Here is a 25,221-nt window from a genome sequence, read left to right on the forward strand (position 1 = left end):
TTCATCCTTTTTTCCACTGAAAAGTATTGATAATTCAACAAGGAAATAATTATACTATGATAATTTAATTGAAATTCATCGTAATTTGGCACATGGCAAACAGCAGTGTGGTAATTGAAGTGGAAGAAGGAGAGAAATTCCCATTCACCTCTGAACACTTTCCAGGAACCTCGTTCCCTTTCGCTTTCTAGACGGGGGAGGGAACTTGGTAATGGTATCAAACCTTCGTATGTAATTACAAAAATTAAATTTATAAACAAATAAGAAATCATCGGTTTATCAGGCTTTAATTGATAATGTATTCACAAGATTCCCTATCAAAGGCGTGGTAGATGAAGTTTCAGTTATAACATGGGTCGACATTGCCAACTGACATGGTCGATATGGAAAAGATGTTGTATGGTGATAGAGAGATGATACTTCTTGCTGAGTATTTCAAACCTGACCGAGAAAAATCGTTATCAGACTTAAGTCTAACAAGTAGATTGTCGATGAGAAGTTGCAGAAATCGGGTAGAAGTATTATCAATTTCCACGACAGAGTGCGAACGGGGATTTTCCCTTATGAATTTACAGATGACTGATATTAGAAATAGACTAAGTGCTCAAACATTGTCTAACTTGTTCATCAATGTTAATGGCCCACCGCTAGACATGCTCAAAGTAGACGAGCTAGTTATTTCTTGGCTGAAGGATGGACATAATTCCACTGTGGATGATTTACCGCGAAAAAGTTACCAACAGGAAATAAATCCGATTTCAGAATTGTTTTAAGGTGGAAAATTACGAGTTAAGGAAAATGTATACTTGTATTACTAATGGCTTATTTGTGTTATTCAACTTTGTATCTAATTTTTAGTAAGTCTCTTCTTTGCTTTAGGTAAACTACTTTGAATAAATATTGATAATAATTGCAATTATGCATATTTGTAACTTAAATTTAACGTGGTGTTTTAGTGATTACACAAATTACAATTATGAGCATGCTTTATGGAAATGCTCTCACATAGGGTACCCGAGCACCTTTATACCCTATGAACAACTGATTTTTCAAGTCTTTTGTGAGAAAAATACTGTGAACTGAGAAACCGTAACTTTTTCCATATTGTACAGGGGTATTTTCCTGCGAATAGAAGTTTCTTGTGGAATGCGTTCAGAATTTAACACTTGCAAGAATACTCTCTTAGTACAAGTATATTTTAGGCACACACTAATTTCCCCCCACCTCGAACTGTTTCAATTTCCTCACTAACAAACACTTTACCATTTTATATCGTAAAGGTCAGACCCACCGTTATTGTAACAGAATGGTGCTTGAAAGATTGACTAGAAATTCAAACTCCGATTAGTGACAATTTCACAGTCTTGTTTTATTACAAGTGTAAACTCTTTAATCAGTTCAGAAGAGGCCGTGGATCGTGTTCAGAGTTGATGACGATGGATTTTGGTGAATCAGAGTAGGTCAGAGTTAATGAGAGTGGTTCATGGTGGGTGGTGGGTCAGAGTGGGTCACCGTGGGTGGTGGGTCACAGTGGGTCACGGTGGGTGGTGGGTCACAGTGGATCATGGTGGGTGGTGGGTCAGAGTGGGTCACGGTGGGTGGTGGGTCAGTGGGTCGTGGGTCAAGTTTTCATTGACCCACGCCAACTATGGTCTCCAGCACAGGGAGGGCAACAATGAGGCACACTTACTTCTTAATGTAGCACTATTTCTACCCGGAAACTTTCATGGGAAAAATCAAATATTATTCTTATTTGCATTATTATTTTTAATAATTATAAAATCAAATATTATTCTTATTTGCATTATTATTTTTAATAATTATGTACTTACACACGAGAAATTGTCTACTGCAATTAATTGAAAGGAAAAATACGATTAATGTATAACCTTGCTATGACACTAACTTTTCATCTAGGGGACATGGCAGATGATATTTTAAATTTTGCCTCTCTCCAAAAGAGGTCAAACAGCAAACTCCAAAACAGTTGCTTTTAAGGAAGCTTGTCCTCCTCCCTCGCTTGCCCTCGTTCTCCTGAAGGAAGTTATCTCTAGTCATCGTGCATCCTAACTCCCGCAGTAACACTTGGCCCTCACCCTCGTTCACCCTCGCCCTCTTCGTCGAAGCTTTTCCTCGCCCTCGCGCACCCTCACCCCCGCCATCGAAGCTTGTCCTCGCCCTCGCGCATCCTCACCCTCGCTGCCGAAACTTGTCCTCGCCCTTGCGCACCCTCGCCCTCTTCGTCGAAGCTTTTCCTCGCCCTCGCGCACCCTCACCCTCGCCATCGAAGCTTGTCCTCGCCCTCGTTCACCCTCGCCCTCGCGAATGGAATTATCCACCCCCTCGCGCGCCCTCACCCTCGCTGTCGAAACTTGTCCTCGCCCTCGCCGTTGAAGCTTGTCCTCGCCCTCGCGCACCCTCGCCCTCGCGGCCAAAACTTGTCCTCGCCCTCGCGCACCCTCACCCTCGCCATCGAAGCTTGTCCTCGCCCTCGCGCACCTTCGCCCTCGCGTCACTGTGGGCGAGGGAACTTGAGGGTGAGGATGCCCTCGAGAGGGCCACCCTCGCGAGGGTGAACATCTCTGGTAAGAAGTATCCACGTGTACGGGACATGCGATATTTTTAAGTCCCTCCCCACATAGTCATACACTAAGTACAAGCGCACATTATTATTCCCATACGATATAAAAAACAGATATTCCTAGAAAAACACCCTAAGTACAAGGGCAAGAACTCAGTCTATTACCTACTTTTTAACATCCTAGATAGTCAATGAATAATTCCTGAAAGTATGGCGTTTCTCGTCCTTCCCTAAATGGGAAGTATAGCTCCTTAAGCGGAAGGAACTACTTCGCGCAAGGTTACAGTATGGTTAGATTGTGGGAAAGTAGCGAGTATTTGTATTTTGAACATTGCTACAGTGTACAGAAACGAGAAATTACGCTGCCACTTCGTCTAACAAAACAGGTTCAAACTTTCCTAATTCTAAGTTAACCCTACCCTATCCTCACCTACTTATCCCTACCTTACTCTACTATACTCTACCCTGCTCTATTCTATTATACTCTTTTAAAGCAGTCCTAAAAATTGATGACTCTTAAATTTTCGTAGCCTTTATCATGCTTTTACTCGAAAACCAGGCGGACAATCAACTTCGGAATAAATGACCAGAAAAAAAAGAACAATCTAGCTACTAACATATATGGAGGGGGAGACCTGCGTTCTAGAACCTTCCCCCTCAATGCGTTAAAACTATATTGTTATTTTTACCAGTTATGTATATAAAGGTTTTATTTTGTAAGTTATTCGGAGCTTGATGAGTTAAGACACATGTGGTTTGAGCGTTGATATGCTATTTGAAGTTAATGTGACAGGAGGAGAGCTCTGAGGCATCCCGGGGTAGTCAGGATAGTGATTTTGGTTAAATTACACAGATAGCTCCCAGAAATTTAAGAAATACAGGATATTTTAGAAATACAACACTTAAGCATCAGGGAAACAAAAATTGTATTCATGAGTAGACCGTCATAAGAAAATAGTAATTTGACGGTTAATGTCAGTGAATGTGCATGAATCAGGATTATCTAGGATATTCAGTTTGACTAGCGGAGGGATTTTTCAATATAAGAAACCAATATTTTATGCTTAGAAGTCTAAAACCATTACATGAGCTATACTAAGGTTAAAATGTATGAGTGCACATCAAAGACTAATATGTAGCATAGTAATTTTCACCCGCGGAGTATATCTTGACGATGTATTATTAAAAAAGTATGTTAAGAACTATAGAGTAAAAAGTGGGGCTATGTTTAGCAGAGAAGGTTCAAAAACATAATTTACAGGAGAAATGTATAATGCAAGTACTTTGTCCTAACATAACAAAGAAATCTAACCTAACTTGACTGATTCTCACTTAAGCTAATATGCACTAACCTAAACTAAATATTAATAGAAATAAGTGAAATTCTACCATTTTTAGGAAAATTATGCTGGATCCCAATACGAATATAATGTAACATAAACTAATCTAAACTCACTAAACTAACTTAATGTGAACAGAAATTACCGAAATTGCAACATTTTTTAGAAACAATTGCTGGACCCCTTCTGCTAAACATTAGCCAAAGTGTGGAACCATCAAAGTACTATAGTTTATCTGATTCTATTTTTATGTGTATATTAAGTGTTTTCTGCAATACACTCTGTCGCTGACACGCTTGAGTGCTACGGACATGCTACAACGCGGTTCGCCCTCTTCACTCCTGCCCTGACTCGGTTGGATAGAATACCCGGGTTCGATTCCCGGTGAGAGCTCAAGTGGTTCGGAGTCCACGTTAATCAGTAGGTCCACGTCTCATATAGCCTCGCTGCTAAACGGGACGTTAAACTCCATCAACTCACCTCGGTTGTATAGAATTTCTACATATAGTGAGCACTAAGCACAAGTTTGTTTTTGCTGTTTTGCACAGTCGTTTTTATTGCATACGCCTGAACGCATATGTACATGCATAAAGGAATTCTGCACCAGGGTTTGAAAAAATTCAACCCACCTGGAACCATATGTTTTTTTCTTTTTATTTATTTATTTATTTTTTAATATTTCAATGTCTTTGGAGTAAGTGTTAAAATGTGATTTATATTTCAAGATTGTCATTGTCACAACAATTTTCTATTCACTGCTGTTCTGAAAAAATTACCGTCATTTTGAAATTTTACATTGGATCGCCGAGAAAATCTATACAGCAAATTTCGACTCTTGCACCCTGTAACATGTTTACCCGTTATTTTAAAAAATGGCCGTCATTTTGAAATTTTACATTGGATCGCCGAGAAAATCTATACAGCAAATTTCGACTCTTGCACCCTGTAACATGTTTACCCGTTATTTTAAAAAATGGCCGTCATTTTGAAATTTTACATTGGATCACCGAGAAAATCTATACATCAAATTTAAAATTTCTCCTGTTTCTACACTCAAAATTTCAACTTAAAAGTTCTAAAATTGCACTCTGTAGTATGAATACTCACTATTTTGAAAAATGGCCGCCATCTTGAAATTTTTGCGTTGGATCGCCGCCAAAATATATACACATAATTCAGTGTCTCGTGCTTCTACTCTGAAACTTTCAACTTAAAATATCGAAAATTGCCCACCTTTTGAAATTTTACGTTGGTATTCCGCCAAAATTTATACAGGAAATTTGGAGTGTCTCGTGCTTGTACCCTGAAAAATTAAACTTAAAAGACCGAAAGTTGTACCCTGTAATGTATGTGTGCGGTACAGGCAGACAAACGAACAAATGTATATCGAGTTATCCCAGGAGCCTCAGTTTCGTTTGCCAAATATGAATACCAATATATTAATTTAAAACAAAGATATAATTCATGTTTTATAAAATAAATGGTTCTATTGTTGAAGTTCACTTCCGATACTTTGTGCGTTCAATTACGTACGGGAATTTCCCGAACACTTGTTGCAAGACGGTTCTTTCCCGAAAATTAACTTAAAACAATTAACAATGATGTAATTCATATTTTATAAAGTAAATGTTTTAAATGAAATTACATATCTTTCAGCGTAAAATAAATAGTTTTATTGTTGAAGGATACACTTCCGATGCTTAGTGCGTTCAATTTGCGGGATTTTTTCGAGCATTTCTTTCACGACAGATTATTTTCCCAAAATGCAGCTTTCTTTACTGTACATCGAAACTTCCACTAGTTCGGAAGTTTGAATTCAGCACTTGAAATAGTAAGCATTACGTAGTCTTCGGAACTCCGAGCATTAACCTTCTTAAATTTGACAAGAAATTTTATGCTATTGGTGGTGTTGATTCTACAGAGTGCTTATTTGAAGAGCAGCAACAAATGATTAAATTAAGCTGTTGTTAGAAAAACAAATTTTACTGAACAATACTTGTCTTACCATCGAAAGTAAGAAGTAATACTAATGTATTTACATATTCATTGGCAGTACATACACGTATGGTCTTAAACCAGGGTTTGAAAAACCCTGGGTATTTTAAAAAAAAAAAACAACCCACCTGGGCGCATATGGGTTTTTTCAGATATTTTCGCGTTTAATTGTTTTTTTCGGATTTAATTGGTTTTCTTCGAAATATTTCAATGTCTTTGGGCTAAAAGTGTTAAAATGTGATCTGTATTTCAGGATTGTCATTGTCACAACTTGCAGCAATTTTCTGTTTACTACTGTTTTGGAAAAAAAAAACGCCATTTTGAAATTTTACATTGGATCGCCGAGAAAATCTATGCAGCAAATTTAGAATGTCTCTTGCTTCTACCCTCAAAATTTCTACTTAAGTGTCCGAAAATTGCACCCTGTAGCATGGATTTTTTTTTTTTAACCTACCATTTTGAAATTTTACGTTGGTATGCCGGCAAAATCTATACAGGAAATTTAGTGTGTCTTGTGTTTGTACCCTGAATATTTAAACTTAAAAGACCGAAAGTTGTACTCTGTAATGTGTGTGTGGTACAGGCAGACAAACGAACAAATGTAGATCGAGTCATTCCAGGAGCCTTAGTAACGTTCGCCAAATGTGAATACCAAATATATTAATTTAAAACAAAGATATAATTCATGTGTTGTAAAATAAATGTTTCAAAATGTCTTATATGAAATATTTTCCAGCGTAAAATAAATGGTTTTATTGTTGAAGTTCAATTCCGATACTTTGCGCGTTCAGTTACGAAAATTTCCCTAGCACTAGCAAGAGGTTGTTTTCCGAAAATGAATTTAAAACAATCAACAAGAATTTAAAACAATTTAACAGAGACAATTAATCTATATATATATAAAATTGAAAATCGCTATGTTTGTGACTAAATCTCCTGAACTGCCCAACCAATCTCGATCAAATTTGTAACATGGATGTAGTTCGGGGCTGGGCTGGTTTTAGGCTTTTTTTTTTTATGGTAGAGCGGAGGGTTTGGGGGAGGAGGAAGGGGTATGGGAAAATAAATAAAACTTAATAACTCCTGAACACTCGACCGATCCTGATCAAATTTTCAACATAGATGAGGTTCATTACTGGGATTGCTTCTATGATTTAAATTTGACGGAACAACGTAGGGAAGAAGGAGGTGGAGATATATAAAAAGCAATTTATGTAAGACTGAAAGTGACTGTTTTTGTAACTTAATAACTCTTGAACTATCCGACCGACTGTTTTTGTAACTTAATAACTCTTGAACTATCCGACCGATCTCAATCAAATTTTTAAGATACATGAAGTTCGGATCTGAAAACATTTTTGTAATTTCACTTTAACGGTAGATCCTAGGGGAGGGGGACGCATAAATAAAAACTAATAACTTTTGAATCGCCTAACCAATATCGATGAAATTTTCAGTATATATGAGGGTCGGGCCTTGGGTGTTTTTTATCGTTTCACTTTGACGAGCCAATCTAGGGGAGGGGCAGGGAGAGATATATATGTAAAAAGAAATAAAATAAAAGTGACTGCCTTTGTGACTTACCACCCAAGCGATCTCAATCAAATTTTCAAACATACATGAGTTTACAAGCAGGGATTACTTTAGGCTATTCACTTTGACGATGTAACGTAGGGGAGAAAAATTTTAAAATGATCAAAAATGACCGATATTAGTGTTGAATCCACAGTTTACGGGATCGGTGAGAGAAACAGCGACACTTCCGATGCTGTTTCAATCCAAGTTCAGCCCTGATTGTTGGGGAGGGAGGATACAGCGTAGGGGAGGGGGATAAACATTTAAAAGTGATCAAAAATTACTATTATTAATGTCGAATCCATAGTTTTAGGAGTAGCTATGGTTAACAGTGACAATTCTGATACCGTGTGTCGCAACACAGAAGAGGGGGAGATAAATTTAAAAATGATCAAAAATGACCAATATTAGTGTTGAATCCATAGTTTTCGGGATCGATAAGAGAAACAGTGACACTTTCAATGCTGTTTCAATCCAAGTTCAGCCCTAATAGTTAGGGAGGGGGTACAACGTAAGGGAGGGGATAAACATTTAAAAATGATCGAAAATGACAAATATTAGTGTCGAATCCATAGTTTTAGGAGTAGCTGAGATTAACAGTGACAATTCTGGTGCCGTGTGCCGCGTGGAGGAGGGGTACGGGGAGCTATCTATAATAATAATCGAAAATGACCAATATTACTGTCTGATCCATAGTTTTCGGGATCATTCAGATGAACAGTGACATTTCCGATCCGGTTTAAATCCAAAATCAGCCCTGCCACTTGGGAGAGGGGAGTAAGAAAGATTTAAAAATGGTCGAAATATATATATATAATGAGTTTGTTTGTGTGTTTGTCTGTCTGTGTGCGGCCTGGGGACCAGACGAGTGGACCGAGAGTTACGAAAATTTGGCCAGAGGTTCCTTGGTTCAGTCCCCAGATCAAGACGAAGCGTTTTTTTTTTTTTGTTTTTTTTTTCAAATTTCCAACCGGGGGGGCGTTTACCGGAACCGGCTTGGGAACCAGACAAATTGACCGAGAGTTACCAAATATTAGTCACGAATACCTTGGTCCGGGCTCTAGACCAGAGTTAAACGTTTTTGTCAAAATTCGAACCAGGGGGCGTTTACTGGGACATGTAAAAGTAGTAGAAAATAACCGATATTAGTGTCAAATTCATAGTTTTCGCGGTCGCTGAAATCAATTGTGAAACTCCGATCGCATTAACTTTCAAATTCACGCTATTCGGCTCCGGGCCGGGGGTCTCCGGGGGGAGGGGGGAGTGAGATACCGAGACATATAAAAGTAATCCAAAATGACCGATATTAGTGTCAAATCCATAGTTTTCGCGGTCGTTGAAATCAATGGTGACACTTCCATTAGCGATGACTTGCAAATTCAGTTACAATTGTATGCGGGCCGGGAGTCAGCAGCGGGGGGGGGGGGGGGGGAGATACCGAGACATGTAAAAAATAGCCCAAAATGACCGATATTAGTATCAAATCCATAGTTTTCGCGGTCGCTGAGATCAATGGTGATACTCCCACAGGCGTTAACTTCCAAATACAGCGCCCGTGCGAAACATGGGTATATTCAACTAATATATATATATATATATATATATATATATATAAACGATCTAAAATGATCAATATTAGTGTCGAATCCATGGTTTTCGGGGTCGCCGAGATGATCAATGATCTTTCCGATGCTGTTTAAATCGATGCCATTAAAAACGAAAACAGCATTTTTCACGGGTACTAAACGCGTGAGATACGGAGTTGTGCATTTAAATTTTCATTTCAACCCACCGTAGCAGATAATATATGCTAGTATTTTATAAAGTAAATATTTCAAAATGTCTTAAATGAAATTAAATATCTTCCAGCTGAAATTAAATAGTTTTATTGTTGAAGTAGCCTATTCACTTCTGATGCTTTGTGTGTTCAATTGCGGGAATTTCCCGAGCACTTCTTTCACGACGGCTTTTTTTTTTTCTTCTTCTTCGAAAATGCAATTTTCTTTACTGTACATCGACATTTCCACTAGTACGGAAGTTTAAATTCAGCACTTGAAATATTAGCGTTACATAGTTTTCGGAATTCCGAGCATTAAGCTTCTTAAATTTGACAAGAATTTTTACGCTATTGCTGGTGTTGATTTTACAGAATTCTTATTTGAAGAGTAGCAACTAATGGCGGAACTAAACTACTGTTGGAAGAATATTTGTGTTACCATCAAATTTATGAAATAATACTGATAGTTTTACTAATGTATTTACATATTTACTATTGGTACAGGTACCAATGGCCTTAAACTCGTCAAATGTATGAGGGATTTGACGAGTTGGCGAGCACACTATTCACAAAAAGTATTTCCTTAAATATAAAATTGCATATTTTACTTCAAGTAGGCTATAAACACAATCCATATATTAATTTGATCTATAATTCTCTCAAGCTAAGGTAAGCTATTTTATTCATTCAAAACTTTATATAGGTCTAAGGTTGAATGTTGTTGTATACTTTAACATGCAAGCATCTAATTCGCCCAAGGAAAGTCCAAAATCTGATTTTAAAAAAATCACTTACAATGTGATCACCTTAGTTGTACCAATAATATACTAACAAAAAGCTTAAAAACCTAGTGCATTTTTTCGTGCTGGGTCCACTTGGGCAAACTCTGACTTCATCCGTCAAACATATGTAGGATAACGTCCCTCAGCGTCGCCGATTCGCCGAGCACACTATTCACCGAATGTATTTTCTAATCTTGCATATTTTACTTCAAATAGGCTATAACATACATACATTAATCTGTTCTATAATTATCCCAAGCTAAGGTAAGTTTTGTTTATTCATTTAGTGCATTCAGAACTTTATAAAGGTCTTATGTTGAATGTTGTTGTATAGTTTAACGTGAAAGCATCTAATTCCTCCAAGGAAAGTCCAAAATCTGACAAAAATTACTTTCAATAGGATCATCTTAGTTCTAACAATAATATACTAAGAAAAAGCTCAAAAACCCAAGTGGGTCCAACTAGGCTCCAGCTAGGCCCACTTCGGCAAACCCTGATCTGCATCCATGAATGCAACTCGTACCGTAAGAAGCAATTACTAAGACCTCGAGTGAATTTCGTGATGAAATAATTACATATAATAGAATAGCACATCAATTTGCATATATATACTATCAATCTGTACGCAATTATGTGGGCATGCCTCAGGGTAATAACAATCCAGAACGCTTTAGAGAATCGTTTAAAGTAAGAAAAAAAATGCTTTTTTTAATTTGAAGGACTCGTCTTAATTTGCACCAAAATAATAATAATAATAATAATAATAATAATAATAATAATAATGAAAATCATCTGTGCACAGTGATTACTTAGCTACGAAGGAAAATGAAGTTTAATCTTGGACTATATGAAGGAGCGTAGTGAGACCATATCAAGAAAACTGACAGTTTATTTGTCAGTTTCTTAGTAACTAATGTAGGAAATGTATGGTGCAGTAGAGGAGAGAAAGATGCCGATTTATTTTAGCAACACGCCATAATCTCCCAAAACATATCACCCCTTCGGTGCTCCCCTGTAGGATGGATGAGTTGATGTCACATTTCACTTATTGCTAATTCCTAGTATAGGTACAGAAGTTGATTATTGTCAATAATAAACTCGTCAGAGGGAATTATAGTGGTTTTTCGTTGTATGCAACAAATGTATAAATGTTTCAAACAAACGAAGTGTTTCCTTGAGAACTGAACAGAAGTGATTCGACTAAAGCCGTTAGAAGATTATACAAGATATTATTATATTTGAGGTTAAGATTCCTTAAAATAATTCCAAAGTGTTTTCTATGTTACGATACGTTATTATAATTTTCTTTTTTTCAGGCTACGCCAATGAAGTCGGGGAAGCGTTTAGAGCTCAAGTTCATGTCAATTGGGTACGTTTTAGCTATGGAGTAGCAATGGCCTACGTGACAGCAGATACGTACGATAAATCTATGAAAACGAGCAAGGTAAGACGGTAATTGACAGTAATACTTTAAGCGATAAAGTTTCAAACGATCATCTGCTTTTGGTTGGGAGATCCTGGTTATCAAAAGTCAGCTATTTTGGTGGAATATTTTTCATTTAGGTCCCTGAAGAAAACCCGATTTACTTTCTTTCTTTTCTTTGTTGTTGGCCATGATAATAGTGATAATCTAGATAACATTATGATCTGTATTGATCATAATCTATTCCAAACCTGGACATAAATCATAATTTCCAAAGCTAATCTGGGAATAGACCTATTTCAGTAAAACACTTGACTTGTGTGTTGCCGACTCACGGACAAGCACGTAGTTCAAAATATAATTCATACACTGCGATAAGTGTATTATAGTTGGCTACAACTTCAGCAGGTTCCCATTATTAATAAGTTGGTCATGGCATATTTCCGCCAGTCCTTGCGGCATCATTCGTTTCTGGAGGGTTTCAACGCCATGAACTACATAATGGAACCTAAATAGTGGTTGTATTTTGTGTTGACTGATTAATATTACAATGATTTAAAGAGCAAACGGAATAAAGGTAAAGAAGGTAATAATTAAACATATTTACAAGGAAATAAAATGAAAAACACATTGGTATATGGTGTATTTACCAGCAAACATTTTGTTCTGGAATTAAAAATCTGCCTTTCGGAATCTTGCATGTAGCTTGATAGCGGAAGTGACGAAACTGCTTCACTTATCCACAAGCTGACTCCAAATTGACTGTGACGTTCATTATTCGGAAGAGGAAGAACAGGAGTCTTCTGAGGATGCTTTATACTCTTAGGGAACCCAAGAGACCTTTTGGTAATAACAGAATCCAACAACGATAAATCTAATAAAAATCAAAAACCGTAGTTGTCCATAATGTCTCGAAGAGTTTCAGGCATCATTAGGGTTTCGATTTTCTTTGGAATATTGTCCGCCGAAGCTCACCAGCAGAACTGGTTCTCGTATGCTTCACATCACTATTCAGTCAAGCGCAGTCTCTCTTGAGATGTTTATAGTATGACACTGAATGGAAACCCGGATCATGGTTAGGTCGATGCGTCCATCTGTTTTCCAGTACTTGTGCGAGGATTGGAGAAACGTAAAACGTACAGTCTTTAACTATTTTTAAAAAAAGAAAAAAAATGTGTTAAATAAATAAGTAAAACTTCCGGATAATGGACTTATGATGTTCGTTTCCTTTAGACCATGAATTGCTCAGAGATACTACAGATTGATTTCTGCACAGTCCACCGGGCTAGAACAGACGTGTATCTTAGTCAGCATAAGTTTGCACCCATATGTCCCTGGAAGAACTGAACTCAAATTTTAGCCCAAGGAAGTTTCCAGGATATCATCCATAACAACTCAGACTCCAACATCTTAGCTTGCAGTCTGTTATCTGTAACCCTCCATGGAGGAAGTTGTGAACACCAGACTACCAGCATAAGATATTCACCTCTCAGTTGAAACGGAACTGATCACCACCGAAAACTAAAAAGTATGAAATAGCCCTACTAGGAAAGAAAGAAAGAAAGAAAGAATAAAATAAATAAATAAATCCAAGACAAACTAAAACTAAACTTGACAAAGTAAATTCTGCCAAATATTGCGCAACGAAGATAAAGTAAACAAAAATCCGAAATCATATCAACAATTAGAATTTGGAAAATTGTTCGGTTATATCTATTTTCGGTCACACTAAGAAAGAAAACTAGCTTAACTGAACCATTTCCCTCAAGGTATACCTATGTTCACGCTCGAAGACAGTGGCTCCCTTTGTCACATCCCTTCTTCGGTCCATGGTTCAATCTGTGATGAAATGACACAGCATCAGCATGCACACCTAACCAGCCGCAAACTGTCACAAATGACACACAATACTCACATTTGGAGTATCTACAAGCATATTGCTACGCAGGCCACTTTCCATAAGGCCCCTAGAATGTCCACACTTAATAATGTTTTGTCCGGGGTGTTAATAAAACTGAACTACATATAAAATTTTACGTTTACCCGTGTACAGGATGATTTACGAAATATACGAGAAACGTCGAGAGGTCAATCCACTTAAATTACTATCCTGTGAATCCCTCTCATATTTGCATAATATTCAGTGAAATTCGAAATCTAAGTAGAGGGCACGATGGCTCAGTCTGATAGAATGCTTTTCTTAATATGAGAAGTCCCTGATTACATCGCACCCTATATGGTAGTTTCGTATCAGTAGAAGGGCGTACGTAGAAACGATAATAACCATTGTGTTTGTTAGAAATAACTTCCGTTAAAACATTTTCCTTTAGATGCATGATCTTTATCATTCTTTTTCAGCACCGAGATCATATGGGACTTGGATCTAATTGTAAACAAATTTCAAGCCATATGAACTTTCACCGGTAATCGAACAGGTTTTCCGCATTAATGTTAACGCTCAGAGAGAATGTTAACAGTATAAACCTCAAAGGAGCTTTCTTTGCAGAAACTGGGATGGGGTGAGGTTTTAAATTTCAGTTAGGGTGGCTTTAGGAGCGTAAATAATCACGAAAGCAATATGCTTCACGTTTAGTGGCATACTTTTGCATTTATGTTTATTTAACCTCATTCCTCGTAGGGCTCGCATATATGGACCTGTGTAATTTTAAGATATATATATATATATATATATATATATATATATATATATATATATATATATATATATATATATATATATATAGTAATTAGTTTCACCACCATGCCAAAATACAAATTGCAGTTAATGTAATTAACGTAATTGCGGTAATTACGTTATTAACGTAATTAACGTAAAAGGTGTTTGAAAACCACAAGAATATAATATTACTGCTATACATGACTTTGAAGAAAACTTGCGTTCTTTTATTAGCTCTGTTTGAGTATTTAAGCAACAGACAACAAAAAACTTTGCCGAGCTCCAATATATAGTGACATTTTGCATAAGTGTCAGCCGAAGAAAGTTGTGTCAGCAATCCTGTTTACCCAGATATTTCGCAAAGTCAGTTACGTTCATCACAAGAGAAACTGAAATTAGATTTCTCATGTATCTGAATTCCAAACCAATTTCTTTATAAATATAATGGACATTTCCACTGATTCTTTTATTGCTCTAAAATAACTTCAGAGCTAGCTGACTACGGAGAACATTTCCTTTCGCACATGCGATGATTCTAACTGGTTGAAATTTGCAATTGAATTCCGGTCTGCTACTCGTGCGCTTAAAATAATGACCACCATGTTTGTACGTCACAGGTCGGTACAGGGCAAAAGGTCTGCGACGCTCACTAGAGAAACGGCTTAGCGAAAGATACCGTGCATGTTCTTCAATTGTGAATGACATTTCTAATAGCACAAAGAATAAGAAAAGTAGCAGAATTTAAGGTTTCTCTGAAAAGAAAGCTATTTGTCTATTTATTTATTACCAAGTATATGAGTATACTTGAATTTCTTAGGACAAAGTTGTAGTGTACTAATTTGCTTTATTATTTACGAGGCGAATTTTATTCATTCTTAAGAAAAAATCAACAATATAAAAAGCATAGTTATTTGATAGTAGAGTGTTAATTTTTTATATGCAAGTTCGTCATGGATTCGATAGTTATGCGCTCAAGGAAATTAATACATGAAAAACCATTTCCCCAATTAAAAATACCTAAATCCTTTACTGAGTTCAACACAGGGACGCACAAGCTTAAAATGATAGTCATGTTCATGAGCATTCTGAGAATTCAATAGTGCTATTATCGAACTACTTTACACATTAGCAATTTTATTCCACCATAATATCTTCGCGGTTACTGTCATTTTCTTTAGTCCATGGAACATACTCGTAATTTGTTTATATATGTGAACATTTACAGATTGACTGAAATGTTTTGAACACGAGTTAACATTTAAACCAATAAATAAACAGATATGGTCTAACAGTAACGATAACAAACTAGTTACGTTAGCTTATTACTGAATAAAATAATATAAAATTTCTACTTTTATGTTCCACGAATATTTCCTGTAGGGAAAGGAAGACGGGTGATTAATGAGAGTGAATGATTATAAAAGAATGAGTGGAATGGTCATGTAGGAGGAAACAGAATCGCAAGAAAACCACAGACATGATGGGTGTCCACCACAAACTCATATGGCCTGAGTTCGAACCAGCGAACTCTCACACTAGAAGTGAGCGCTGTGTTCGTTGATAATGAACGTTTGTGATATGTCATATTCTGTTCCAGTGAGTGAAACAATATAAGAGAAAATCTACCGGACGAAACTTAACAGAAGGCTGAACTTTTCAATCGTTTGCTTTCATGTTTTTTTTTTCTTTTACTTGTAGACTTCGGAATACAAAACGCAATACTTTCACGACATAATATTTTGCAAATGTATCACCATATACCAAACATTAATCACCTCAGAGCTGAGGGCAGACCCGTAGCCAGCCCAAAAATGCAGGGGGGGGGGGGGCAATCCAACCATATTATAGTTCATCATCATATTATAGTTTATTTGCAAGCATACCGTGAAAATTTTAAAGGACCAGTAAAAATTTGGGGGGCCAGCCCGCCGTGCCCCTCGTGGATATGGGCCTGGCTGAAGGGGAGAGAGGATATAAACTTATGTTTGTATACTTAGTACAATATTTCGTGTGGGGTTATTGAAAAGAAAAAGTAGAAGTTTCAGAGTAACAACATATGTAATACATAATGAATTTCTGTCAATATTCCTCTTGTTCAGACTCGAAAAATCCTGGACACCAGGTAGTCAAGGCGATTGGAAATTCGAGTCAGCTACTAAATAAGTTAAATCCAAAATAAAATTATGTAGGCCCATGTATGAAACTGTATTATTATTATTATGGTCCCTAGGTTTGAGAACCGGCGCCTAGGACACAAGAAAACTTTTCGAGCACTTATCTTGTTTATTATGATGCTCTTTCGAAAACCTAACTATTTGTTTGCCTCTATTCGCTACAGCTGTCTTCAGCTTCAGACCATCGTGCTGACCACAAAATCATTTCCCTTGTAGAAATATAGTAAAAAGTAAAGCGCTATATAATACGATTTTTATAACATTAAGATAAGAATAGTTGTAGCAATGGTGTGGGGTGACCAATTCCCAATATGGACTGTAAATGGTAGAAAAAATGAAAGACTAATAGGATACGATTTTGTAAAAGAGATTAAAAGCTTTTTGGCGCAGAAAGTGCGTATTTATTGTCGTCGTGTAATAGCATGGAGATTCACGACTAATCTTAAAAATAAAGAAAAGCTGTAATATGGTCCCTAGATATTCTCAATCTGCGCATGACTTAATTTGAACTGATATAGTACTTAGATTTCTAATGTTTTTGGTGTAATACAATAGTAAAGTAATCCCGCTTAAGTGTATAAGTATCTAAAACATTTGTAATGATAGAACATTACAAAAGACCTTTAATGTATTTCAGGCTAGGGAAATAGGTCTTATTAACACGTTACGTTTATGTACAGTAAGTGTATTACTTATTTTGAGATTTCTCCTTTCACTATTCTACTAAATTTATTTGTAGTTTGCAGTAAGAAACTGCAATATGAAAAGATTCCCTGAAGCTTCCAATACGACTCACTGAGCGATACAAACCTGTGACGTCACGCCAAAACCCCTATTTGTGTTGTTGTGACAAGCAGCTGATTTTTGTTTTGTTTGAAACTTTGTATCTCCGTAACGAAGAAATATTTTTCTCAGATTTTTGGTATGTAGTGTATTGAAGACTAGTTCTACACGATGATGTCTTTAAATTACAACCTTTGGTCAAAAAGGAAATGTCCATTGCTAATGGAGCGTAGTACAATCAAAATTACTAACCTTGTACGTATTCCTGAGGCGACTGAATTTCTCAGTTAGTCAATATTTCGGACAGCTTCATTGGTTGACCTTTATCAGGATTGCAAAACAGACTTAAATAATCCCATGCATTAATCACATGCTATGATGCTGTTTCAGTGGAAATGTTAGAATTATTTTTATAACATCATAGCGTGTGATCAACTTATTGCATAAAAAGACGTAAGTCTGTCTTCCAATCCTGATGAAGGACATTTGAGAAATTTGCCCGAAATATGGTCAATTAAGAAATTTTGATCGCCGTAGACATACATTCAAGGATAGTAATTTTGACTATAATTCTTTGAAAATGTAAAGTTACTATAGATAGATAGTGCTAAGCAATAGTTTTTTGTCATGATTGATTTCTACAACTGTAACTTCTTAAACGATCATTTTCCGATAAAAACGGTACACTAATTCTCTATCTTAATTTGATGATTAAAACTGTCTACAGATAAACCCTGTGTGTAACTGCAAACTATGCTTAGCTAGTACAATTTTTCCTTTCAGAAACCATTTCCAGACGCCGAAACCCGGAGACAAAAGGTGACGGTGGCAGCTGTAGATACATTAATATGGCAGACTCTGGCATCTGTGGTTATTCCAGGTTTCACAATTAATAGAGTATGTGCTGCGTCTCTTTTCCTTCTGCAAAAAACAACCAACTATCCGCCTACATTGAGAAAGTGGATCACTACAGGGATTGGGTTGGGCTGTATTCCGTTTATTGTGCATCCAATCGATTCGCTTGTCCATTATGGTATGGATCACAGCATTCGCCTTTGGTTGGGCATAAAACCTGGTGGATGATTCTTTGTTTAAGATGTTGTAGTATTTGTTGTAGTCAGTTTTATAAATTGTTGACAATTAACTGTAACAGAGGGTATGAAAAGAAATTTCCTTTGCTAGAAAGTTAGAACTTTGGTATTGCCCTAAAACCAAAGCTGTGAGCTTTAGTACAGTTTCTACTTTACCTTGGATTTAACTGAGAATCTTATACCAAAGAGAATTCAAGACTAGAATAGATTAATAGCAATACTATCAAATTGATAATGTTAAATAGTTAATACAAGAGTTTATAATTATTTTCACTGTTTAAAACAGTTTACAAACTTTTGAAGCATAACCACTTAACTATTTAATATATAATTTATACGCGTATACAATCTCAGCCTTTTATTTCCTTGGTATTTCTAGTAATTATTCACCATTAGTGGTATCTTATTCTGTGTTACTGTTATACAACTATTTTTTTAAAACTATTTTCTTCCTTAATGTGTTCATATTGACAGCAATATACCATAGAGAAAGTCCCTCAAGTTCTTATTTCGGCATTCAATTATTGACTTTTCCTGTATCAACTTGCACAAATTCTCAGGGATTATGTTTGTTTTGAAAATAAGTGATTTCTGATACTGCTTGACAGTACTTAAGATTTTTTAAAGCAGACGAAATATATATATATTTCAAAGTTGTATATTACTTGGTCTTTTGTGTTTGACGTATATTATTTTTTATCACTGACCAATTCCATGAACATATTTAAAAACCACATGAAGCCAAAGATGCTAGGATAAGATTGTTTGGTTTGGAGTTTTATACCCTTTTTCAGCACCGAGGTTATATAAGATATGGACCTACAGCATAACGTGAATGTTTTAACTTATAGCAGTTCTTATAGTAATATTTTTGGCTAACAAAAAAAAAATCAGTTGATCGATGTTATAAGCAACACAATACTATAATTTTTATCATAATAATCCCGACCCACATAAGGTTTTGAAAAAGATAATATTTGAAAGCAAATAAAGTGACATTTGTCAAGAGGAATTGCTTATAAGCTATTTAAATTGTTAATTTTTTTAACTAGTTCATAGAAATTGAAAAATATTGACAAAAGGAAATTTCACCAAAATGGATAACGAACTCTTTATTTAACTAATACAAATAGATGATTACAGATTTCCGTACGAGCAAGTTGCATGAAATCATTCAAATATGGGAGAAATAAGTATATTGTTATTATTTTCTCAAATGTAATCACAAATGGAACGGCCATGTTTATATTTCATATATTTCTGAGAACTATGATCGTGTTCTTGTACACACACACAGTATTGATTATATAACAAATCAATTAGCCGAATCTTTAGCTTAAATTGTTACATAGATATTACCTAATATCATGCAGACTAACATACATGTCTTTATAGTCATCCCTTCTGGTCCAGCGGCTAGTATACGTGGTCCGGGTTCAACTCCCGGTGATGGCGTCGAACTCTTGTGGTGGTTCAATTTCCACTTTAAAATGTAGGTTCATGTCTAATATATGGTGGTGCTGAAAAAGAACGACCAAGTTCAACAAATAAACTAATATAAATATCTTAATGTAAGAAATATCTACTCCAAACAACGTAATATCGTCACAGTCGTCGTTGAAATTGTCAAGTAGTTTCGTGTGTCCCTTTTGATGTACAGGAGGGTATAAAATTTGCAGTTAGTAGAAGAAATGATAAACAGCCCAATACCTGAATGTGGAATGAAGGTCCCCGATTCGTTCCCAAGTCATGTGAATATGTGGTTAAGAACATACTGTCCGTGAGTTTTTCTCCTTTAACACGTTCACTGCGGTAGTGTAAAACTGAGTTTGGATCTCAGTGCCATACGAGTCACCGTGTGTCTCGTTGAAGGTTTGTCCGTCGGTGCGTTACGAGTCAGCAGTGATTCGTGCACAGATCTTACTTTGAGCTTCTCTCCACAGATGACGACATGGTATTTCAAATTCACAATTCAGCCATCTGTTGACAGAATATGAAGCTACATGACGCCAAAGGAGGACGCGTCACCGGTGACTCATGTAGCACGTGGATGCTAGTAATCGTAAAAATCTGTAAAAACGAAAATACACAAACGCACAGGTAATACAATGCATAAAACGGCACCGCACAGAAGCGTAAGTATCGCACGAGATACCGGTGACTCGTAACGCAGAAACGTGTTAACCTAAAGGACATAACTGTGAGACGTTAAATTAGATTTTTTAAAGATATTGTTTCTGAATGTGGAGCATGCCACACCAGACCCCACAGTTCTCAAAACATTGATAAACTTTCTACCCTGTTTCTTCGAATTCTTACATTAAATTCGGGATGCAAAATTTAGGTGAGAGAGCGAACCCTTGATATTACTATCGCCGCGCAAAGTGTATTTGTATAAAATAACAGACAAATTCTGACCAAAGCATATATTAACTAATAAATAATAGCGTTACAGTTTCGGCAAAATAACTTTGCCTTCATCAGTTAATATATGCTTATATCAGTTAATATATAAGTTAATTTGCCGAAACTGTAACGCTATTATTTATTAGTTAATATATGCTTTGGTCAGAATTTGTCTGTTATTTTATACAAGAAGTTCCAAAGCTAGAATGAATGACATTCAAGTGTATTTGATATAGTTCAAGCTTTATGTGTCTAGTTTAGTCAGGAAGTAACGGGAATATTCAGTCTGGTAGTGTTATGTATATGGAACAGTTTTCTGACTACTATTCCTCTGAGACGTGATTGGTTATAAAACCATTTGTATCGCTTGAATGTCATTTATATTGTAACCATTACCTCCGTTCAAAATTTGTGTAAAGTGACTCAAAAAATCCCGGATTAATTTTCGTCAGAAAGGAGCGGAAGTGTCTTCAGTTTACTAATGCTAAGCGTGTTTTTTTTATGTTTTTCGAATGTTACTGTTAAATTTAAATATACGTCACAAGTCTTATGCATATTGCAGTAAAGCACAATACGAGTTTCCTGCACCTAAAAATGCTCAAAGTGGTTTCGAACTTTTCTAAAACCAGAGCCTAAGAAGCAGGACTTGCAACTGCACGAAATCTTTCGAATTTTTTTTTTTCGTGAACATCATAAATGGTACCATGCGTCAGGAACTTGTCATAAAGCCGTGTGCTTGTCAAACGTGTAGGAGATTGTGTTTGAAACTCACGCTTCCACTGATGTTGAATTTGAACGACATTTTGAAATTTCAAATACCACTTTGAAGTGGACATCCTTTCCCTTAATTGTCAAGCGTGCACCAGCTATTTCGTTTCACTATCATACATGATACGACAGATGTTACAATCATGGGAGTTCCGATATCTATTGACGAAATACCATACCACATTTTGTAATAATTCAATTCAACTTAGAAAACACAGACATTTTGGCGGCTTTATATTACATTTCAGTTTCACATATGCCATAATTACACGAGGTTGAGTTACGTGATGATTGTATTCATTTTCCAATCCCTCTTCTCAATCTAGTGTTTGGGGAACATGTAATTCGAAAACAACTGGCATTTGGTTTCAAACTGTATAACACACTGTAGTACAAGCTCCAACAAATTTTAGAATTTTTTAGCGACTCCTAAGCTCCGTTAAGAAATGTAAACAGAATTAAGTTTCATGAAAAATAATCTTCGTGTACGATTAATACAATTAACGATAGAAAATGTGGAATAAGCACTGCCATCTAGTGCCTAATACTTGTTAAACACCACATTAATTGAATGTCAGGATCATCTTTTGTTGTTGTTTTTTACGAACTGAATGTGAAAACTATATCTCAATACATATACGCTCAAATATTGTTATGCAATTAACATGTTTTTGTATATGATGTGCTGTTGAATATAATGTTCATCTTATAGACAATTACTGTACCAACATGTTTGACATTTTTTCTCTCTCTTTCATCTCCCTCCAATACCTTTTTACCTTTTCCGTGATTAGTTCGTGATTGTACGATAATAACAATAATTATTTTTAGGACAAGCCCTGTAATAGATAGGAACTTAATTAAGAAATGTTCTTTCTGTATAAAATTTAAACTTTGGCAGGTAGTCTTCCTTTGTCAGTGCATGTAATAGAATGCCTACAAACTACGTGGGACTTTCTCTCAGCTAGTGTTATTTACATTGTTACATTGTTATCACGAGGGGTGTTCATTATATTCTAAGCCTAGTGCAGCTGGGTGGAATGTGCACTGTTGAATAGCAGCTTTGCAAACAGCGGGTCTATGCACAAGACCATTGTCGTGCAGCTTTCGTAGGCATCGCTCTCTATCATCGTTCCGCACTTTACTGAAACCGTGCCAGGGCCTTCTATTTTTGTTTTTATGCTACGGAAAGATGATGCAACAGTTTCATCTAGTTTCGTCAGTCCACTATTGTTGCGCTCCCTTAGGCTTAGAATAAAATGAACGCTCTTCGTATTGTAAATAGGGGCAGCGAGTTTCCATTTAAATGTGAAGGGTGGATAATCTCCAAGCCAATTTGCGGTACAACGAGGGCGTACGTAGAACTATGCACCGAGAAGGGATTTGGAATTCAAGCATCCAAATCATATGATGTCAAGACACATTCGGTTTTTGTGTTCATATCTTAATATGGTAATCTTTTATTTTTATATAATGTCTTATAGAAGGGAAGAGAGGTTAAACCCGAACTTCCATGCGTACGCCACTAAGTACACCTACTAGAACAGATGCTTTCATTAAAAAAAAAAAAAAAAAAAAAAAAAAAAAAAAAAAAAAAAAAAATGAAGGTAGCAGTTCTTAGGATAAATGAAAAATAATTAGTTAATATATATATATATATATATATAGTAAGATTAGATGACAGAATATTAAGTGCTTTAAACATTCTTTTGACAATATGAGAATATAGTATAATGTCCAATTTTTACTTGTTCATGTTGTTATATATTGTTAACGCATATCTGCACTGTAAACCAGTCAGAATACGTGTGTATTTTGAAATAAAACAGACACAGATGATTGTGGGCGGTTCCTTAGCGTCGTCGCCGCCTCTACTTGTAAATATCTTGATATTTCTGTATATATATGTATGTGATAGTTGCCGTTTAAGTGCTATTGTTTGATTTAATATTTTCTTCAAATGGAAGATGAATTCAGATACAACATACATAAAAAATGTTATATTATTATGGCAGCTTCAACTCACCAAAAAAACGTTAGTTTTATAAGATACTGTACTTATTTTTATATGCTAATTTATAGCATACAGTGTCTGTATTTGTAAAGAAAAAAACGTACAAGTTAAGATATTGTGTGTACTGTGTGAAACGTTACATAGTAATATTTTATTGTTGTTGTTCCTAATGCCCTATTTGTTGATTTACATTTGAAAACTTTCAAACGAATATTGAAGATTAGTGGTAATAAAATTGTTTCCATGATTTTTGTCTCATTATTCGAATATATTTGATGAGTCAAATTGATAATAGAACGTTAAATTTTTTCAGTGTAACGTCCCTTGATTATGCCCTTTAGGCTAAAGGAGGCCAATGATTAAGGAAAGTGAATGATAATGGAAGAAATGCTAGAATTAGAGTGTGGGAGGAAACGGGAGTACCCCAAGAATATCTACAGACACAATGTTGTCCACCACAAACTTATTTGACCGGGGATTGAACCACGGAACCCACACACAAGAGGTAAGCGCTCTGCCACTGAGCCACCATGACCACTTAAGAGTTTTCGGTTATTGCCAGAGATCTCAAAAACGTCGAGAGTCCTTAGATAAAAATTCAAATTTTTAACAAAATGAGCGTTAATGAAGTATTTTCCAACATTAAAGTTGAGTTTTGTCAGTTGGACTTTTTTCCTTATGATCTCTTCATTTGTTGTTTGAACAATTATTAATTTATTCGAATAAGTTCTATAAACATTCATCAACAAAATTGGATACACACAGTGGTGTCATTCAGCCCGTTAGCCCAAACCATTGTTAAAATTTCTCAGTTTCCAAAACCGGTTGTTAAAAAAGTCTCTCCACCTCTAGATCCGGTACGTACAAAAAATAAAGAATTCTCTAGTATTATTTTTGAGAATCTTGTATATATATATATATATATATATATATATATATATATATATATATATATATATATATACAGGATGGTGGGAAACTCCACCGACAAACTTTTGGAGGCTTCCTTATACGAAATGAAAGGAAAAAGTTCTAATAAACATGGGTTGAAAAACGTCTCCTTTCAGAGTTCTGAACTACCGAAAATTTGAAATATCAGGTTTCAAAGCATCCTGGCTTAGAAACTATAGAGCCTGTCCCAAGCGGTTTAAGGAATTACACAAACTGGTATACGCTCTATCTAAATACCCATGTTTCAGAATTCACCGGTACCAGCGAAACGAACGCACCATTAGTACTTAAAGGAGTATCCTTATACTTCAACTTCCTTTTCACGGTTTCTTTCACCGATAGCGGAAGATGGTAAAACCTGGATATTTAGATAGAGAACATACTAGTTCCTGTGTAATTCCTTAAACCGCTTGGGATAGGTCCTATAGTTTCTAAGTTAGGAAGTTTTGAAAAATGATTTTTCGAATTTTCAATGGATCATAACTCTGAAATGAGGCATTTTTCGGCCCATTTTTATTAGAACTTTTTTCTTTCATTTCGTATGAGGAATCGCCTCCCAAAGTTTGTCGGTGGAGTTACCTACTATCCTGTGTATATATATATACCAGTTTTTAAAGGGACCATTAAGATATGACAATTTAATCTTGTACAGCTTTTCATGAATTGAACTGTAATTCTGCAGATATGCAGATGATTTTTGTTTCTGTAACGTGTGTTTAGTTCGCTGTCAGAAACGAAAAATTTGCGTTGTGCTGACACAAACCAATACGAAATGAGACCCCTGACGTTTTTGTGTTTTGGCATACCTCAGGCGAGAAAAAAAATATCTATTTGAGTTGAAAACAAACGGATCCTCGAGTATGCTAAATATACTGCACTTGTGG

The 25,221-nt window shown here is 35.9% G+C and overlaps 1 protein-coding gene across 1 annotated transcript in view; it reads left to right on the forward strand.

The window, feature by feature from the left end:
• The window catches only part of LOC145693077 (mitochondrial fission process protein 1), a 36,160-nt gene extending 12,527 nt beyond the window's left edge, over positions 1 to 23,633 (forward strand). The window contains exons 2-3 of the mRNA XM_081768757.1: positions 11,367 to 11,494; positions 17,891 to 23,633. Of these exons, the coding sequence (XP_081624883.1) occupies positions 11,367 to 11,494; positions 17,891 to 18,190 (428 nt within the window). The 3' untranslated portion in view covers positions 18,191 to 23,633. The remainder of the gene's footprint in view (positions 1 to 11,366; positions 11,495 to 17,890) is intronic.
• Positions 23,634 to 25,221: the final 1,588 nt, after the last annotated feature.

Source organism: Thermobia domestica, chromosome 8 (genome assembly GCF_964235325.1).
Source record: "Thermobia domestica chromosome 8, izTheDome1.hap1.1, whole genome shotgun sequence".
NCBI classification, from domain to species: domain Eukaryota; kingdom Metazoa; phylum Arthropoda; class Insecta; order Zygentoma; family Lepismatidae; genus Thermobia; species Thermobia domestica.